The sequence below is a fragment of the Mastomys coucha genome, unplaced genomic scaffold, assembly GCF_008632895.1.
Source record: "Mastomys coucha isolate ucsf_1 unplaced genomic scaffold, UCSF_Mcou_1 pScaffold12, whole genome shotgun sequence".
NCBI lineage: Eukaryota > Metazoa > Chordata > Mammalia > Rodentia > Muridae > Mastomys > Mastomys coucha.
This window is the reverse complement of record NW_022196894.1, coordinates 57,368,574-57,388,746: the sequence shown is the minus strand read 5'-3', so window position 1 is coordinate 57,388,746 and position 20,173 is coordinate 57,368,574. Positions and strand designations below refer to the sequence as shown.

The following is a 20,173-nucleotide window of genomic DNA, read 5'->3' as shown; positions in this document are numbered from 1 at the left end:
TTTCTCCATTCCCGGTTTCCCCTCCAAAAAACAAACAAACAAACAAAAACAAATCCCTGTTGCCTCTCCATCTCTTGAGTTAGAGAAAGATCAAGATTCACAGCAAATGCTTTTAATTTCTCTGTCCTGGAACTCACTATCAAGATCAGGCTGGCCTTTAACTCATGGAGATCTACCTGCCTCTGCCTCCTGAATGCTGGGATTAAAGGCATATGCCACCACTGCAAGGCTAATATGAAATTTGTAATTGGAATTTCACACAATAGGTCTGAGAAGAAGCCTGATAAACCTGACCAAAATGCATGTGTATGAAGCCTTTTTTTTCCAGGAGGTTGGGGTTGTTACAAGTAGACCTGCTCCCTCTGACCTGCTACAAAATTGACACAGATGATGGACAGAGATATCTAAACTTTGGCTTTTAGGCAGCATTAACCTCCAGAGAGCTGTGAATGGAGCACTAAATGTGTATAGGTGCCCTTATTGGGTTGCAACATCAAATGGTTGGACACCCTGGAAGAGAGTTATGAGCCTCTCCTGAATAGCTTTCACGTGATGATCCCAAAACTTTCCTTAGAATTTCTTGTCAAAGGATGTTGAGCCAGCTGTTGGCAGACAGCAGTAAAGTCACTGTTAGAAGCCTAGGCTCTGTGTTCTAAATTCTAAACCTTGACCCCTGTATTGTTTGACTTTGCACAGCACAGAAATTGCAAATCATGTTTCAATCTCAAAATTCATTCTAACTAGCTCTCAGTTATACTTTAAGTTGACAGCATTGCTCCTTAATTAATGAAGAGAAATGGAAGCATGAGAATAAAATTTCCACATGCTCTTATCATCCAATTATCTCAAAATAAAAAATAAAAAAGAAGAAGAAGAAGCCTAGGCTCTAAGTTACTAGGACTACTGGGTCGAAAAGCTAGCCACCAATGTCAAGGCCCACCATCAGCTTAGAGAGGGGTTCTGACAACAGGAGCACTAATACACAATTCATATAAACAAATATGGTAAATTCAAATTGGCATTAAGCAAAACAGCAGCCTTTCACCGGCTCTCATTTATTTGACTCTAGGATTTGAATAGCAGCTTTATTCATTGGTGTTTTTGATTTGGACAGCCCAGCCACATCTTAATTTTTTTTATTATTTTTGTTAGATATTTTCTTTATTTACATGTCATATGATTTCTCCTTTCCCAGTTTCCCCTCCAAAAAAAAAAACAAAAAACAAAAAACAAAAAACAAAAAACAAAAAACAACAAGAACAAACCCCTGTTGACTCCCCCCTCCCCCTGCTTGCCACTCCACTCTCTCCCACTTATTGGCCCTGGCATTCCCCTACATTGGGGCACAGAACCTTCACAGGGCCAAGGGCCTGTCCTACCATTGATGACTGACTTTGCAACCCTCTACTATACACATGCTGCCAGAGCAATCTTTTTTTTTTAGGTGCTTCTCAGCCATTTGATGTTCATCAGTTGAGAATTCTTTGTTTAGCTCTGTACCCCATTTTTTAATAGGGTTATTTGGTTTTCTGGAGTCTAACTTCTTGAGTTCTTTGTATACATTGGATATTAACCCTCTATCAGATATAGGATTGGTAAAGATCTTTTCCCAATTTGTTGGTTGCTGTTTTGTCCTATTGACAGTGTCTTTTGCCTTACAGAAGCTTTGCAGCTTCATGAGGTACCATTTGTCAATTATTGATCTTAGAGCATAAGATCTGTTCAGGAAATTTACCCCTGTGCCTATGTGCTCAAGGCTCTTCCCCGCTTTCTTTTCTATTAGTTTCAGTGTATCTGGTTTGAGCCACATCCTAATTGAGTTCATTTTGGGTTGAACACCTACTGCTAGGCATGAGGCCTGCCTTTAAGTGTGGTTCAGGTACCCAATGGGCCATTCAATATTTTTTTTTAACAAAAGACTGTTCTAGACAGATAAAAGTATTTCCATCCCATTTCACCTTGCCCTCCATTCTTGTCCATCCAGTCACGAGGGAACGTCTGCAGATGCTGTGTTTAGCATCAAGTACAAAGAAAATCATGCCACTGAAGAATGATATAATAAACAAAGTGAAGTTATAATGTTGAGGCAGAAACATATCCGTGTGTCTTCCACTCTATTCCCTTCTCCATGCACAGTACGCTTACGGTTAGATTATCTTCTCTGAACTCATTACCCTAAATAGAATTCTCACTATCCTCAATCTTAAACAGGAGAAACACAACTGATTCAATGAAAAGTAGGACTTGGATCCCACATGTAACTGGAAAATAATGGGAGCACTGTGAGGCTCAACACAACCCAGGGCGACTCCCCTGCTTCAGTTCTGATACACAGGCAGAGTCTTCCCATCTATCCACAAAAATTCATATCTCCATCAAAGTTACAATTTTGAGTGAATGCTCATATTTTCACACCTGTGAGCTTCATAGTAGCAGAAGCAAGGGATGCAGACAACTGCTCCTTTGCTTTTCCCTGATCCTTGTATTACAAACAAGTCCTGAAGGTTTTGTGGCTTTTTGCATCTCTGGGCTGTTTCTGATGACGTTTCTTTGAAATAGGATGTCCTTGTTGCTTTCTTTCATTTTTTTCTTTTACCAACCCCCATGCACCCTCCAACAGTTCCACATCCCATACCTCAGCCCCACCCACCTGTCTGCACATAGATGTCCACAACCCCCACCCCACCTGACCTCTAACTCCGTGGGGCTTCCAGTCTCTTGAGGGTTAGGTGGATCATTTCTGAAAGAGCACAGACCTGGCAGTCCTCTGCTGTGTTGGGGGCCTCATATCAGCTGGTGGTCCAGTATCTGAGAGATCTCAGAGGTCCAGGTTAATTGAGACTGGTCCTCCTACAGGATTGCTCTTCTCCTCAGTTTTTTTTTTCAATTGGATATTTTCTTTATTTACATTTCGAATGTTATTCCCTTTCCTGGTTTCCCTCCCAGTCCCCACCTGAAAACACCCTATCACATCCTCCTTCCCCCTGCTTCTATGAGAGTGTTCCTCCACCCATCACACACTCCCACCTCCTTCTCCTGATTCCCCTACACTGGGGCCTCTATTGAGCCTTCATAGGACCAAGGACCTCTCCTTCCATTGGTGCATGACAAGCCCATCCTCTGTTACATATGCAGCTGGAGCCACGTGTACTCCTTTGTTGATGGCTTAGTGTCCTTGTCTCTAAACATCCACTCAACCACTTGGTGAGCTGCAAAATCCTACTCTAGTCAAACCATCCTTCTCTCTCAATTTCTTTATGACCCTCATACATACCTATATATTTACCTAACTTTATTAACTTTTTAGTTGATGCTAACTCATCTATTTCTGATACAAAAGGGAAACTTTTATGAGGATGAGAAACTGTTTTAGTTTCTATCTCAGAAACACCTATCTGTATCACAAAGCTTAATACACCACAATTATTATTTATTTGTTTGTTTATTTATTTATTTATTTATTTATTTATTTATTTGTGGAGACTGTTTCACATGTAGCCCAGGTTATCTTAAACTTGCTATGTTACCAAGAATGGACTTGAGATCTCTTGTAACTTATATCCTATTGCTTCTACCTCTTAAATACTTGTTTTATGAGCATGCAAGATTATCCTAGTTTTTATTCTTTATTAAAATACTTTTAATTTGTTGAGAATTTCATACATGTTTGCACTGAATTTGGATCATATTCGCCCCTCCCCAATTTTCTCCCTAACTCTTACCAGATCTTCTCCACACTTCCTGACCCACCCACACTCCGATTTGGTGTACTTTTATTTTTAATTACTCCCTGTGTTAGTTTGTATGAAAATCACCCTCATAGACTCACAGGGAGTGGCATTATTGAAGGTGTGGCCTTGTTGGCCTGAGAATCAAAATGTAGAACTCTCAGCTCCTTCTCCAGCATCATGCCTGCCTGCACTCTGCCATGTCTCCTGACATAGTGATGGACTGAACATCTGAACCTGTAAGCCAGCCCCAATTAAATGTTGTCCTTGTAACAGTTGCCATGGTTATGGTGTCTCTTCACAGCAACACTCACTCACTTAATACAACTTGTGAAATTCATAGATTTTTAAGGAATTAGCAACATCCTCTATAAAATGGTCAACTTAAAAGGATCTATATTCTTTTTTTTCTGATATTTTTATTTATTTTTTGATATCTATGAAGTCTTTTCTTTTTTATTAATCATTCCATTTGTTTACATTTCAAACAATATCCCAGTTACCAGTTACCCTTCCACAAGCCCCCCATCCTACACCTCCCTTTCCTCCTTCCCTTCTGCCTCTATGAAGGTACTCCCATATACACCCAAACTCTCCTGCCCCACCCCTCCAGCATCCCCCTATGCTGGAGCATCAAACCTCCACAGGACCAAGGTCACCCCCCTCCACTTGATGTCAGACCAGGTCATCCTCTGCTACATATGTATCTGGAGTCATGGATCCCTCCTGTACACTCTTTGGTTTGTGGTCTAGTCCCTGGGAACACTGGTTGGTCCGTCCAGCTGATGTTCTTCCAATGAGGTTGCAATCCCCCTCAGATCCCCCTCAGATCCTCTGTATTCTTAAAGAAAATCTTTCCTCATGTAGAAGTGGTAACTTTTGAGTTCCTGCCCTTTGTGCTGGATGTTTAATGGCCTTGGTCTTATAGATGTCTTGTGAAGCTATCCTGAGTTCATCAATGCATCAACCCCGTGTCCAGAGCACACGGCCTTCCCCTTGCCTCAACCTCTGGTCTTACAATCTTCCCATTGTCTCTAGAGTTTGGGAGAAGAAGGCACCACCCATAGTTTAATGCCGTACTGAGAATGTCAGTACTGAGAAAGTCAGGGCTTCAGGCATGCAAGGAAAGCACTCTACCAACTGAACTAATTCCTAGACCCAGCACATTCTTAATGATAAACATTACTATTATGAAGAATAAGTACTGAGCCATTGAGAGTGTACTCCAAAAACTTTTTATGTATTTTTTATTTTTAAAAAATTATATTAATAATAAAAAATAGTAGTAGTGGTGCAGTGGGGGTGCAGTTGCACAAGTACTATGGGTGTGGGTGTGTGTGTGTATGTGTATGTGTGTGTGTATGTGTGTGTGTGTATGTGTGTGTGTGTATGTGTGTGTATGTGTGTGTATGTGTGTATGTGGGGGGGCTGTGTATGTGTGTGTGTGTATGTGTGTGTATGTGTGTGTGTGACTGTAGTTTAGAGAACAGTTTGAGGAGTTTGGTTTCTCCTCCCAACACTGGTTCCAGAGACTTACGTCAGATCAAGCAAGATGAAAATTCTTTTTATCCACTGAACCCTCTTGCCAGCCCTCTGAATCATTTTCTAAATACAAATGCATGTATCTTGAATTGCAATTAACTTAAATATTTGTATTAAAAATAAATAAATTTTTGTTGTACATAAATCTTAAGACCTACAAGCCTTGTAAAATCTGTGATCTCTATTAGTGATATATTCAATTATAAATCTTTTTACTCCAAACAATAGTTTAAAAACTAAAGAAAGCCTCAAAGACATAAATCTGATTATCAATATTTTATTGTGATTGAAGTCAGGACTGGGTCTTTCTTGCTTCTTATTCTAGGAGTTGGAACACAAACACACACAAATTGTGCAGCCACACAGAAATTTTCCTTAAGATAATGAAATAATATAGATCAGAATACATAGCAACGGAGCAACCATCCATGTGGATGAAAATACTAAAGGGCACCTGGGGTTTCATTTTATGGTATTCAAGAAAATGAGAAGTTTGGTTTCTAAGGGTCACAATGATGGCCTTTCTATGTTTCAACTGATAAATTAGCTCATATGCAATTTTTCTACATTTGACCCTTATAGTTTATGACTAGACATAAATTTAATTCAATACAGAATTTTTCCTCACTATACATGTAACAAGTTTAGGCTTGCTCAGGATGAATTTTTGAATTACAAATGTTTAAATTAAACTGTCCAAATGCAGATATATTCCTTATATCTACATGCCTGGAGTATGCTTACCTGTATCCAAATACCCACAAATAACATAAATTTACATAGAAAATCACATTTGTAATAGAAAATTCATTGATTCCAAGTCAGTAATCATGAGTCATTGTGTCATTTATAAGTGAATACTATGCTACACTAGATATTTTACAAAAAATAAAAGATAAGTATATATGAAGTTAGAGATATTTCAATTATAAAAAAAAAAATAGTTTCAAAGTCCTAACTTAACTACAGGGAGCAGTACAAAAGAGAGATGATTACAAATTAAATTGCAGAAATTTAAAGTGTTGACAATAGTTCCAGTTGTTCAAAGGCTGTGATCATTAATTTTCATTTTGGAAATTCTCTGCATGTGGCAAGGCATCTGTGCAGCTCATTAATGAATTCAAGGATCTCTTCCAAAAGGGGAGAAAAAAAAAGCATTTCATTATTCTGCACACCTATCCCTGCCTCTTCCTCTCCGTCAAGTTGTGCCAAACTCCCATTCTCCAATTATCCCTCTGTCGCTAGGCATTTCATCTGACAGGTAAATTGGGCCATCAAGGAGAGTGAGCCTTGAGATGGCTGGTGTTCCAGGGAAGCCACAGTTTGATGTACTGAATTGCTTTGTTTCTGGAGAAGTGGCAGAGCAGTAGAAAAGGCTCTGCTGTGAAGCTGCTTTCTGAGAAGCATAATCCCTGCTAAAGCTACCACTGAAATCCAGATAATCTGTGAGGCTCGCTTCCAACCAGCTGAGAACTCAGTAATCAGCCCACCTGAGGGGAAGAGAGAATCACTTGTCTTTCTGGCTTTGAATTTTAATCTAAGAGATATTATTTTTGTGATGGAAGATGGTCTCAAGTATCGGATGATTATAAAGGAAAGGGGCTAATCCAACTCCATGTTTATACTGCTTCCTCTAAATATTCACTTTGTGGAAAGCTTAGGCATAAGTAACTGGGGGGAATTAATTCACATTATTTTCCTTTAATTTTTCACTAATTGATTCGAGATTTAAAAAAAAAAAACAAATATATGAAGCTAAGATGGGTTTAATAGTTAACATTTCTCAGGAAACCAAACAAGCTTTCTATTCTTTAACTTAGAATAATTTATCTTTGCACAGAGTATATTCTTTCTTTAATCACTTTTTATGACTATACATTTGCTAATCCTTAACACTTTTTAGAGCATTATGCTGTAGAGGAATCTTAATCCAGCAACATGGTTGTTCTGGCAAGGGATCACATCTAAAGATACGATCTGTCTAGAATCCAGACTCCACACACACCTTTAATCCCTCTCACTGGAATACAGACACACTTTTACTTCACACCTTTAATCCCAAACAACAAGGTCTAATTCAGGGGCAGAGAAAGTGACCAATGAGAGAAAACTTTGACTGAAGGAGTCAGAAATGGGATAAGCCTTACTCTCACTAGGACAGACAGGAAAGACTGGACTACTTAGAGATCAGTTCAGTTCAGAGAAGATTACTGCTCCAACTCTCACCCTTCTGTAGTTGCCTTGGTTCCCCCTCCACCAAGCACCATCCACATCAGCATATTGCATGGATCCCTCCACATTATTATGTTGCATAGATCCCTAAACCCTGAGAAATGGGAAGTGATACGGACACTTCGTTTAGGATTTAGCATTCCAAAGTCTTTTATGTTCTACTCATTGGCCTGCTATGGATTTCTGTGTTAATTGCCATCTACTGAAAGAAGCTTCTCTGATGAGGATTTATGGATGTGCTGATCTGTAGATATAACAATACGTCATTAGGAATCACTTTATAGGCTTATAGCAGAATAACAGTAGTAGTTCTCCCTTAGGGCACATGACCTCTTTATTCCTGTGTTCTTGGCATGATTAACAATGTCATGGTGGGTTCCATCTTGTGAAGCAGGCTAAATCCCAGCAAAACATGGTTGTTTACTGCCATAACCTTTGTGGCATGATTGTAGCTGTGGGCATACCTAGCAGGGAGATTGTTATTAAAACACACAGAGACCATAGCTGGGTGAAACTGATGATTAACTGTTTCTAATTGACTTCAAGTAATTATGCCACTGAGCATAATATTATTTTTATAATTATTTATTTATTATTTATTATAATATTATATTTTTTGATATTCCTTGAGTTGTATATATAGTCCTAAACATTCATGTTTCTGGTGAGAAATAGTTTAAAATACCATGTCATATTTTCAGCCTCTTTCACCATTTTGTCTGTACTCTTAGCTCTGGACACTTCTGTCTAACTCTTTCTTTATGTCCCTCCCCCACTTTATAATTTCTAACCTATTGCTACTATACTGTTGCTGTAAACTTAGAAATCAATAAAAATAACTAAAGTCTCAGTGTAGGAAATGCATGCTCTTCTCCAAAGCACACTATGCACTGTTAATATGTGAACATTAGTCAGATGTCTTTTATAAGATCCTGTTCTTTATTTTTTTCTTACTATTGTTTAATCCTGTTTTACCTGAGGCTGCCATCTAGCTGATTTCAAATAAATGTGATCAGATGTGAAGATGAACTGAGAAAATAACATAGGGAATTGGAGAGACTGAGGACAAACCAAGGGATGCTTAAAAGGTGGGAATGACAATATTCATGAGCATGGGAATACAGATGTGTAGTAGGAAAGACAGTAGAAAGATCTACATGAGGTGGACTCCAGCATCATGTGCATAGACATCTCTGAGCCACACTTGCTAGAAAGGAATAGCTCTACCTTCCAGGAAATGAAGAAGATCTGAGAACTTTTAAATAATATTTTGAAGAACAAGTATGTCATTAGGTGGGATAGATTGGAAAGACACATTGTGCCAAGGCAGATTGACAGGCATAAGTAACTCACTTTCTCACGTATTTCTGTAGGCAGATATTATACCTAAAAGTTTGACTTTTGGAGATCATGTTTACAAGTCCAGGTGTACAAGAAAGATAATAACAGTGTTATCTACAAAATTACAATGCTGTATTTTTCTTCCAGGAGAGTTTATTATACTACCTAACATCCATACATAATATTGTAATGTCTACCTAGGCTTGTAGCATTGAAATTTTTTGCATATCTATTCATCTCCATTGCACATTGTTAGATGTGTCTCTCAGTCTTATATAATTTAGAATCTTGATTGCTACATATGATTTAAGGAGGGAATTTTCATGTGTCACTTGCCAATAAATCTTACAATGGTTCTTTTTTGTTACTGTCAACCTATTTGTTGAAATACAGGTTGCCTTTTTTAAAAATCATTTTAGTGAAATAACAAAAAAATGCATTTCACTGGACAGCATTTTTGAGAAATGCTTTATTCAAAATGTGTCGTATATCTTCCAGTAGCTTTCAGAAGTTCATAACAGAAATGAGTTAACTTCAAAATGCTCTTCCATAGAAAATGACACAGAATACAAATAACACATTTCACTTTGAAATGTAAATATATAAAAAAAAAATCTTGATTACAGTGAGGCAGAATCATATGTCTCCATAGAAGAAAATGTGTTCGTTAAAAATAGCCAAATTGCTTTTCTCCTTTTTTTCTCACACTTTTCTAAAAACGTGGAATCTATTTTTTTGTAAGAATTTAGATTCCGTGGAAAGAACTTCACTCTGGTTTTTTTCCTCTTTAAATAGAAACAACTAGAACAAGCTTCATTTGATGTTATTCTGACCTAATCCAAACATTATCTAGGTGCTATATGCTGTCTCTGTAACAAGTTCACGATATTTTTAAAAATAATTATTTTTCCTTAAGGGAGTGTACTTCTTGCCATGGCCATAAAATTAAACATATCATTTTAACATGCTTATTTTTGTCTGAGAATACAACCTTTCTGTATTTAATGAAGAAATATTTTTTAATGAATAAGATACAAATAAATTTCATTTATTTCTACAGATCCTACTATGGTTCCTTTAAGGCTCAGGGCTCTCTCTAAAGGTATTACTTATGAGGATACATTCTAGATATATTCTCTGTGAGAAAACTAATTAGACATAATTAGCATTGGAACTGCACAATGAATGCAGATAGCACAGTGGACAAGTTTTCCTACTATAATAGTTCTTACTCTTTATAATTTTTGTTCACTGTCTGCTTTCCCTACTCTACTGTCAGTCCACCAGCATAGTAATTGCATTTGTTTTGTTCATCTGCCTCCTTGATGGGAGGGTGGAGGAGTCACCTTGCCATCTGTTACATAGTAACTTCCAATCAATACTGTTGAGTGAATTAATGAATCCTTGAACTTTGTTCAGCAGACCATGGTAAAACGTAAATGTTGCTCCTATAGTAACTCTTACCTTCCAGGACCATTGTCTACAACATATGTAGGGTAATTAGAAATAAATACCGAGTAGATGGTTCATCTACATAGAGCAGCTATGTTTGAGGTACATCTTCCTCACATTGTCAAAAGAAAGATAGTTTTGAGTTATTCCCAGCTTAATCTAACTTTTTCTTATCAGAACTATCGAGTACATACATATACCTATTCAATTCAGTCTCTCATTGTATTCATTAAGCTACAACCTCATATCAAGTCATATGAGTTGGGCTCCATATTCATTGTCACGCATTATACTACACAATTGGCGCCTTAAAGCAAGAAATGACAAATAGAACCCGAAGCATACCTTCCCCAAGGCTCTGATAAGGAATTCTTCACCACTTCATCCAATCCTTTGTCCTGCCAGCTATAACTCTAGCCACTCCTAGCTGTAATTTGAGCCATGCCCTCCTTTACTTTTCATCTCAACTTCACATAAGAATGGCTGTTAGATCTAAGACCATCCACACTATACTTCCTTTCATAGCATTAGTTTAAGGGATTAATGAAACACGTCAGAGGGTCTAATAAAACATAAACAACTGGGAGAATGCTCTCCAAATGTCTGGGTGTCCATGAAAAAAGAACTGTCAGAAACTGACATTTAAGAAAGCACGATTCACTCAAGGAACTATAGGAAAGCTGTAATCAGACAAGCCAGAGACTTGTGCTAACTGGTTGGAAAGAACCTCATTAATAAAATTAAGGGATTCGAAGTTTACCCTGAGATGAAATCATAGCTCTGTGATGGACCAGCACTAATCCAATAAAGACAGGTCTTGTCCAGCAAGAGGGATAACTGCAGCAATGGTCCGGGGCATTCCTCCTAATTCCAAGTAGCAAACTTTGTTCTTTCCAATATTTTATTGTAGCTCTCCTGGAAAACACAATAAAATAGTTACCTGTCTCTGGAGGACTCTGACAAGTACAGGCAATTCAGTACTCTCACATTATAGACTAGAAATCAAGGGCAAACAAGATCATCCATGATTCTGCTAGAACAAAAGGAAAACTGGATCTAGTAGGTCCTCCTGTTACTGAAAGGGATCATTTAAAATACTTCAGTAGCTAGAACTTGGAAACAGATAACTCGGTATTGTACTGTCATCTTTGCTTTGTGCAGTGTGTTTGGGTTTAGACAGGTAATAAAATTGTTTAAGTAGGTGTAACAATGGTACTATAGGCCCATGAACATCCATCAAATAATATTTCAAAGTTCCATGCATTGTCCTAGGGACATAAATATGGTATGGATAATTATATTTGTCATATTTCCCTACTCATATTAGATCCATTCTCTGTACTATTTTATACCCAGTACAATGGTGACATTCATTAAATTCTGAGTATATATATATACATTATTCTTTTACAGAAATGTTTAATTTTGCTAATATACATGCTTAGGAAATAATTATACAGGGCTATGTATTCTTCAAATTTATTTAATATTCTGTTAAAATAATTAAATTTTAAATTCAAACCCAGTTCATAGACATGTAATCAGAAGTACATAAAAGGAAACATATTAGTGATAAACTAAGTTATTATTTAAATCAACATAAATTTCTATGACAAACTTTCTGATTTTCACAAGCCATGCAACTATATAATCTTATTCCCCATCTGAGCTTCGAATACAGTCTCAAGAAATCACTAGAGACCTGACTACTATAAAAATATTTGTTATAGGCTGAAAACTCTTGAAGCAGATTATCGCTTTTATGAGCACAGGAGTAGTAAGTAAACAATGTCTTCTTTTTAAAAAAATGTCATCTTCTTTATCTTCAAAAGTGAAACGTTTTCTGAAACATCAATTTTTAAAGAAAATTTGTTGTTTAATAATTTTCAGTGAGAAAATATGACATTTTGGAGCACACCATTAATTCCCATATCAGTACTATTTTGAAGATTGCAAAACTTGGGGAAAAACTAATAAAAAGCTTGAGTCCATTATTTACTGGATAAGATACAACTGTTTAACTTGTCTCTGAACAGATTATGTGTCAAAACTCAGCAATGTAAAAACTGCCTGATGAAATAATGGTGACTAAAATCTAATTCCAATATTTAATAAATTTCTGGAACTAAAAACCAAACAAACATGACTTGCTTTTTATTACATTTAGAGAGTCTCCTAAATATTGTGACTGAATGACTACTTACTGGAGCGAAAAGTTGACACTGCCTAGCAGAGGAGGCTGCACAAGTCTGATGACCTGGGTTTGTTCCTGGTATCCTATGAATGCTGGATGCAGTAGCAGAGACATCGCTGTGCTCCTGTAGGAAGATAGGAAGTGGAGAAAAATAACTAATAGATATTTGTGGACTAGTGTCAAGCTACCCTGGCAAGAAAGTAGTGAATAATGAGAAACCTTGTCTCAAACAAGGTAGAAATCTAGAACTGCAAACCAATATTATCTTCTGACTTGCATATGCATGTTGGGGCACACACTGATACATACTGATACAGCACACACACATACACACACACAAAAACACACACACACACACACACACACAAATGAAATAATTTGTGGTGCTTTAGTCATGTTGAAGGATGTTAATGGGACCTTTTGATTAACATTTTAGACTATTGATGACTGAATTATAATTTGTACTTATAGCATAAGAAAGAAAACAAAACTTAAATCTAAAAGCCTGAACTGTAGTCATAAGTTTACATGAGGAAACTTTTTAACTAATTCATCAACATACATCAACTTTACATATTAAGGGACTCACTCTGATATGTCTGTATTATATACATCATATTTAAGCAATATCCTACCACATCCAGTGTAAAAAAACAGTAATAGAGAAAGTGGAATACAGTAATGAATTGAACTAATCAATGTATTTTAGGGTCATGTAGCTGCTACAGCTTTTAAAACAAGAATTTTCAGGACTATAACATTATAGTCCCCAATTCAAAACTTAGCTTAAATACTTTTGATAATGTCTTAAGTTTATTTCTCTCTTTGTTTATTAAAACATTCTGATAACAGAAACTTAAGGAGGAAGGTTTCTTCTGGCTCACGGCTCCAGCACATAGGAAGGGAAGTGAGGGCTGGGAAGAACAACTCAGAGCAGCAGACCATAGCAGTCAGGGGACAGCTAGCCAACCTTATTCATTTCTGGATCCCAGTCCATGAAATGATTCTACCCATAATTAATGTTAAATGTAATCAAAATATCCCACATATGCCCAGATGCAAGCATCACCGAGGTGATTCCAGGATCTGTCAAGTTGAAAACATTACTAAACATTACATTCAGCAAAAAAAGTAGTGTGTGGTTACTATATATGATTTGGCCTTTTAACCAAAAGGAAGAATGAAAGCACTTAGTCTTTTCTCCCCCACATATTACCTATGGTATGTATGTACATATCATATGTATATACACACACATGTATATATATATATATATATATATATATATATATATAATATATATATACACACACATATATATATATATATATATATATATATATATATATACACATATATATGTGTGTGTATATATATACATATATGTGTGTGTATATATATATATACATATATATATGTGTGTATATATATATATATATGTATATATATATATATATACACACATATATACACATGAATTCTTGTCCACATAAATATATCCTTGCTCTGTGCATATGGATGGGAATTTATACCTTTAATATTTGAATTTAGTGAAATATATTAGGTATAAATTAAATTACTTTAACTTATTAATTTATATTATAGCATAGACTTTTCATATTGTAGAAAAAGGTGCCAAAGAGTCTGTAACACAAATATAATCCTAAAAGGAAGAATTAAGAATTCAGATGGTCTCTGGGCAGCCTTTCCTTCAGTTTCTACTCCACATATTATCTCCTCTCTTGAGTACATTGTTCCCCCTTCTAAGAAAAACTGAAGCATCCACACTTTGGTCTTCCTTCTTCTTTAGCTTCATGTGGTCTGTGAGTTGTATCGTGGGTATTCCGAGCTTTTGGGCTAATATCCACTTATTAATGAGTGCATACCATGTGTGGTTTTTTTGTGATTATATCACCTTACTCAGGATGATATTTTATAATTCTATCCATTTGCCTAAGAATTTCATAAATTCATTGTTTTTAATAGCTGAGTAGTACTCCATTGTATAAATGTACCATATTTTCTGTATCCATTCCTCTGTTGAAGGATATCCAGGTTGTTTCCAGCTTCTGGCTATTATAAATAAGGCTGCTATAAACATAATGGAGCATGTGTCCTTGATACATGTTGGAGCATCTTCTAGGTATATGCCCAGGAGTGGTATAGCTGGGTCCTCAGGTAAACTATGTCCAATTTCTGAGAAACCACCAGACTGATTTCCAGAGGTGTTGTACCAGCTTGCAATTCCACCAGCAATGGAGGAGTGTTTCTCTTTCTCCACACCCTCGCCAACATCTGCTGTCACCTGAGCTTTTTTGATCTTAGCCATTCTGACTGGTGTAAGGTGGAATCTTAGAGTTGTTTTGATTTGCATTTCCCTGATGACTAAGGATGTTGAACATTTCTTTTGGTTCTTCTCAGCCATTCAATATTCCTCAGTTGAGAATACTTTCTTTAGCTCTGTACCCCATTTTTAATAGGGTTATTTGGTTCTCTGGAGTCTAACTACTTGAGCTCTTTGTATATATTGGATATTAGCCCTCTCTCAGATATAGGGTTGGTAAAGACTTTTTCCCAATCTGTGGGTTGCCACTTTCTCCTATTGACAGTGTCCTTTGCCTTACAGATGCTTTGCAATTTTATGAGGTCCCATTTGTTGACTATTTGTCTTAGAGCATAAGCTATTGGTGTTCTGTTCAGGAAATTGTCCCCTGTACCTCACCTGGGGATCCGTCCCATATACAGACACCAAACCAAGACACTATTGCAGATGCCAAGAAGTGCTCGCTGACAGGAGCCTGATATAGTTTTCTCCTGAGAGGCTCTGCCAAAGCCTGATAAATACAGAGGCAGATACTTGCAGCCAACCATTGGACTGAGCACAGGGTCCGCAATGGAGGAGTTAGAGAAAGGACTGAAGGAGCTGCAGGGGTTTGCAACCCATAGGAAGAAAAACAATATCAACCAACCAGACCTCCCAAAGCTCCCAGGAACTGAACCACCAACCAAAGAGTACACATGGAGGGACCCATGGCTCTAGTCACATATATAGCAGAACATGGCCTTGTCAGGCATCATTGGGAGGAGAGACCCTTGGTCCTGGGAAGGCTCAATACCCCAGTATAAGGAAATGCCAGGGCAGGGAGGTGGGAGTGGTTGGGTAGGTAGGTGGGTGAGCACCCTCATAGAAGCAGGGGAAGGGAGGATGGGATAGGGGATTCCAGTGGGAAAACTGGGAAAGGGGATAACATTTGAAATGTAAATAAATAAAATATCCAATAAAAAAAGAATTCAAATATTTTAGTTATAATTTCAAGAAGAAAGTTTTGTGTGGTAGATGATGACCTCAGTTCTACAAACATTATACAAATCTTACCTGGGTTGTTTAGAGACCTATTAAGATAATGGTCAAATCTACTGTGCTTTAAAAATAATAACCATCATCATATTAAGATATTGACCACCAAGTGTCCCCTGTGTCTGCATTTCAGCTTCTGACATGGCGGCAGAACAAGGGCAGATCCTGGTCATAGCCACGGCAGCCGTCGGGGGATTCACTCTCCTAGTGATCCTCACTCTGTTCTTCCTCATCACTGGGAGGTAAATGAGTCATCCCAGGTTATCCCCAAGATGGTGGATAACCACTCTTTATATGTATTCACATGTGTGTATGTGTGGCCACATGCCTTAATTGAAGAAGCCACGGGAACCTCCACAGGGCTGCAGGAGGAGGAGCAAATACCAACATTCAGCATCTGTTCCTAATAAACAAGACGACAAAGCCTTCAGTCAAGAAGTCTGAAAGCTGAACTGTAAAGAAAAACTTACTCCTGATTTTTCTCTTTACTTTATTCTGATGACTCCTTAATGGATTCTTCTTAGAAAATAATGTTTAATTAGACAGAGCAACTTACATAAAACTCTTTGTGAATTTGTTATGAAAGTAAGATGTTTTGTCAATTAAGTATAAAAATTGTCTATATTATAATTATTTCATTTTTATAAATGTAATATTTTTCTACTTTAGAGTAATATGTTAAATTTTAATTATTATAAGTTGAAAAAGAGTGAAAGATTTAAATTTGATCCTCACTATTGGTAAAAGGGATTCACCTATTCTGGACTGAGTTTTCTACTTTTATGGTTTTGGTGTGACAATGTACAGAAAAACATATTTTAATCTTTAAATGTACTAGGTGATGGCCAAGATGTAAATCCTTAAACTTCACAAATAAGAATGAGGATAGTATGTTGAGGTTATTTTTAAGTAATTTATTTTGAAGTGATATGAGACATTTATTTATCAGAAATCAGAAATCCTTTCAGATTATTCTAAAGAATATATGTTCTCATTCTTGTGCTGTCTAGATTTATGTCAACTTGACATATCTAGAATCATTGGGAAGAGGAAATCCTAGTTGAAAAACTCTCCCCACCAGATTGACCATTTCAGATTGATGTGTGAGGGCCCAGTTGATTGTACATTGTGTCCATCCTGGGCAAGTGATCCTGGATGGTTTAAGAAATTAGGCTGAATAAGCCACAAGGAGCAAGCCAGTAAGCAGCATTCCTCTCTGGTCTCTGCTTCAGTTCCTGCCTCCAGCTTCCTCTCCTGATTTCCCTCAGTAATAGTGAATTGACAGTTGTAAGCTAAAATAAAGCCTTTTCTCTCCAAGTTGATTTAATAGTGACACTTTCTCACAAGAAGAGAAAACCAAGGGAATTTGTAAATATCAGTAAGGGCTTAAAGAACACCTCAAGACTTGACTTAATAATCTGTAACAAGTGTATGATACAAGATTCCATTCTCATGATTTAAAACTGTACAATGAATGCACTTAAAATAAGCAATAGATACCCAGGGTGACTCCATATAAAGCACTAAACCCAAGCAGAAAACCACTAAAGAAGTGACAGTCACAGGTAGTAGATCTGGGTGTGGGATTCAGATCATGATGACAGTAAAAGATGACAAGAAAACAAAACAAAACAAACAAACAAAAACCTTAATTCCTATTCTACAAAATGTAAGTAACATATATTACAAAGTCTACCCGATTTGCTTATATAGTGGATTAGTACAAAATGCAATATTTTAAATCAACTTAATGATAAATGGATTTTGTATTTATTGTTTACTGTTGGATACAAATATGACACTCCAATTAAGTTAAATCATTTCATATTATATGTCCCCTAAAAACATCTTCAAAGAAATCTTTCTGAAACAAAATTAATCATGATATTAAATTATCACAGTCTAGATAGTATGATATGCCTCATGTCTTTGTGTTAGTATCTCTATATAGGTTATCATTTTACTTTCAGTTGTGTGCAATTTTATGATGAATAAATTATTGTTATCAAAATATCCATACCCCAAGTTTACAAGCTGCTGAAAGTATTTATTTTGTAACAAGTATGTCCAAGAGAAGTTTATGATATTTAGTGTTGTCTTGATAATAATTACTAAGCAGGTATCACTAGATGAGCTATTAGCAGTATTTTTAGGACCCATTCACGTTGTCATTTTTACTTTCCATGCAACCAAATATTTTCATTTTAATTTATCCTACACGTCTATTTAACTCCGAGGAAACTTCTTTCTTTCACTTGTTCCCAATCTAACAAAAATCATCAGTATCTTGAAATCCTTCTCCTTGTCAGAGTATATGATGTTATTACAAGAACTTTTACCTTTTATAATTAAAAGGATTGCCTTAAATTATAAATGCCACAGACTTAAGATGCTGCAATCTTCATTGACAAAATTTAACCTAAGGAACTTGAGAACAGATATCCAATGTTACCTCTAGTCAGAATTCCTGAATTGGAATATCAGTACCACTTAAACAAAGAAGTTAATGACCAGGAAGACTTAACACTCAATCGTTCTCAGCTTCGAATCTCTGTGTTTGCCATTTCTATAACATCAGAAATTGCCTAAACACTACATACTGAAGGGAACTGGTCAATTATATCAGCTACAGTCATTTTGAAGTACTTCTTATGAACTTTTGGTAGAGAGACATTCAGTAGAAGTTAATTCCATGGAAAATATAAAGCAAATCTGAACGAGTATTTAAACTCCATAGAAATACAGGTATAACTGACACTGAAAAATTGTACTGTGAACTACAGATATATTCTGCATAACCAGTTGGAATATCAATTTGATGAACAGTTGAATCTCATGGAGGTTGCTGACGTGCTGACGTTACTTGAGTTGAAACAGTCATGAGAGCCCAACCACATAGTGCAAGGACAGAATATCTCCCTCAGAGTTTCAGCTTTCAAGAAAGAAGCCACCAAGCAAAATGTCATTGAAAATAGAAGCTAATTTTCTATATCTTTAAGATTCTAACTCAAAATATTTTCATTTTAATTTTTGGTACTTTTAAAAAATAATTATTCTTCCTAGAAGTCACATAAAAAAGAAAAAGGATGTTTATAGCTGATGATAAAATATTTTATGAGAATCCTACCTTTTCAATCAGTCTATTGGACAGTGCTATCTGATGCTAATTTTTATGTATATCAAAAATGTTATATGAGGAATTTTCACACATATTTTTTAGCTGGTCTTTATGAAGAGAGATAAGAACCTTGTCCATGGATGATATGTTTTCTAATATTTTTTTAATTATTTTTTAATTTTAGTTGTAAATCATGTATATGTAGAAAGGTATGTGAATGTGAGCACATATAGGTCCATAGAGACTAGAGAAGGGTGTTAGATCTCCTGAACCTGGAGGTACCGGCAGTTGTGAGCCCTCTGACATAGGTGCTGGGAATCAATTTCAAGACCTCTGGAAGAATAGGAAGTGCTTTTAACCACTGAGCCATTTCCGGAGGCCCCTAAGTGTTTTGTGTGCTTGTGTCACATAATGCTTAAGTAAGCTTCTGTTTCCCTTTTTGTAAGGTGTCAGTGGTACATAAAGGCCAAAATGAAGTCAGAAGAGAAGAGAAGAACGCACTTACAGAACAGCCACAGTGAGTATTGCTTTGTTCCTTGCTCTGTGACCTCCTGGAGCCTACGGAGCTCCATCTAACTTTGTGATCCACTGGGTTGAGAAAGCAAACAAACAAAAAATTCATTTCCAACCTTTTGGCATGAAGGGCTTCACCTAGCTCCAGGTTTAGGGTAGAAATTGCACCTGATTCTCATTAAACGGCATTACCTTTTCTTCAGTGCCAGCAGGGGAACCCAGCAAATTGAGTTTACTAAAAATACATAGTGACTGATTGTGTCTAGTTATTCACCAACACAAAGGCTCGGAACATGAGTCAGTTTTGTGTAGTGAAGCATTAGATATAGACATGTTGAAGAACCCTTATTCCCTTTTGGAAAGATTGTCACTTAATCATACAACAAAGCAATTTACAATTCATTAGCACTATAAAGGTATATCAGCTCTTTAACTCTTAGAATATGTATGAAGCCCTGTGCTAACTACAAGGTTATATTCATTTGAAAATCTCCTCCTTGGCAAGCTATAATTACCGCTATAGTTGGTGGGGTAATTGCCCGTCTCTTCTCCCAAATACCCACCTCCACCTTCACCTTCAAATTGCAAACTCCTTCAAGACAGTTTTTCTATTGAGAAACACTGAAGTAACAAGAGAGATGTTTAATATATGGAGCAACTGGTTCAGTTTTTTTAGACCTGGCTTTTCTTTTAAA

The 20,173-nt window shown here is 36.6% G+C and overlaps 1 protein-coding gene across 5 annotated transcripts in view; it reads left to right on the top strand.

The window, feature by feature from the left end:
* Nucleotides 1–20,173, top strand: part of Epha6 (EPH receptor A6) — a 922,972-nt gene that overhangs the window by 620,196 nt on the left and 282,603 nt on the right. For all 5 annotated transcript variants that reach the window (XM_031364192.1, XM_031364193.1, XM_031364195.1 and 2 more), the window contains 2 exons: nucleotides 15,981–16,089; nucleotides 19,412–19,482. In XM_031364192.1, the coding sequence (XP_031220052.1) occupies nucleotides 15,981–16,089; nucleotides 19,412–19,482 (180 nt within the window). The remainder of the gene's footprint in view (nucleotides 1–15,980; nucleotides 16,090–19,411; nucleotides 19,483–20,173) is intronic.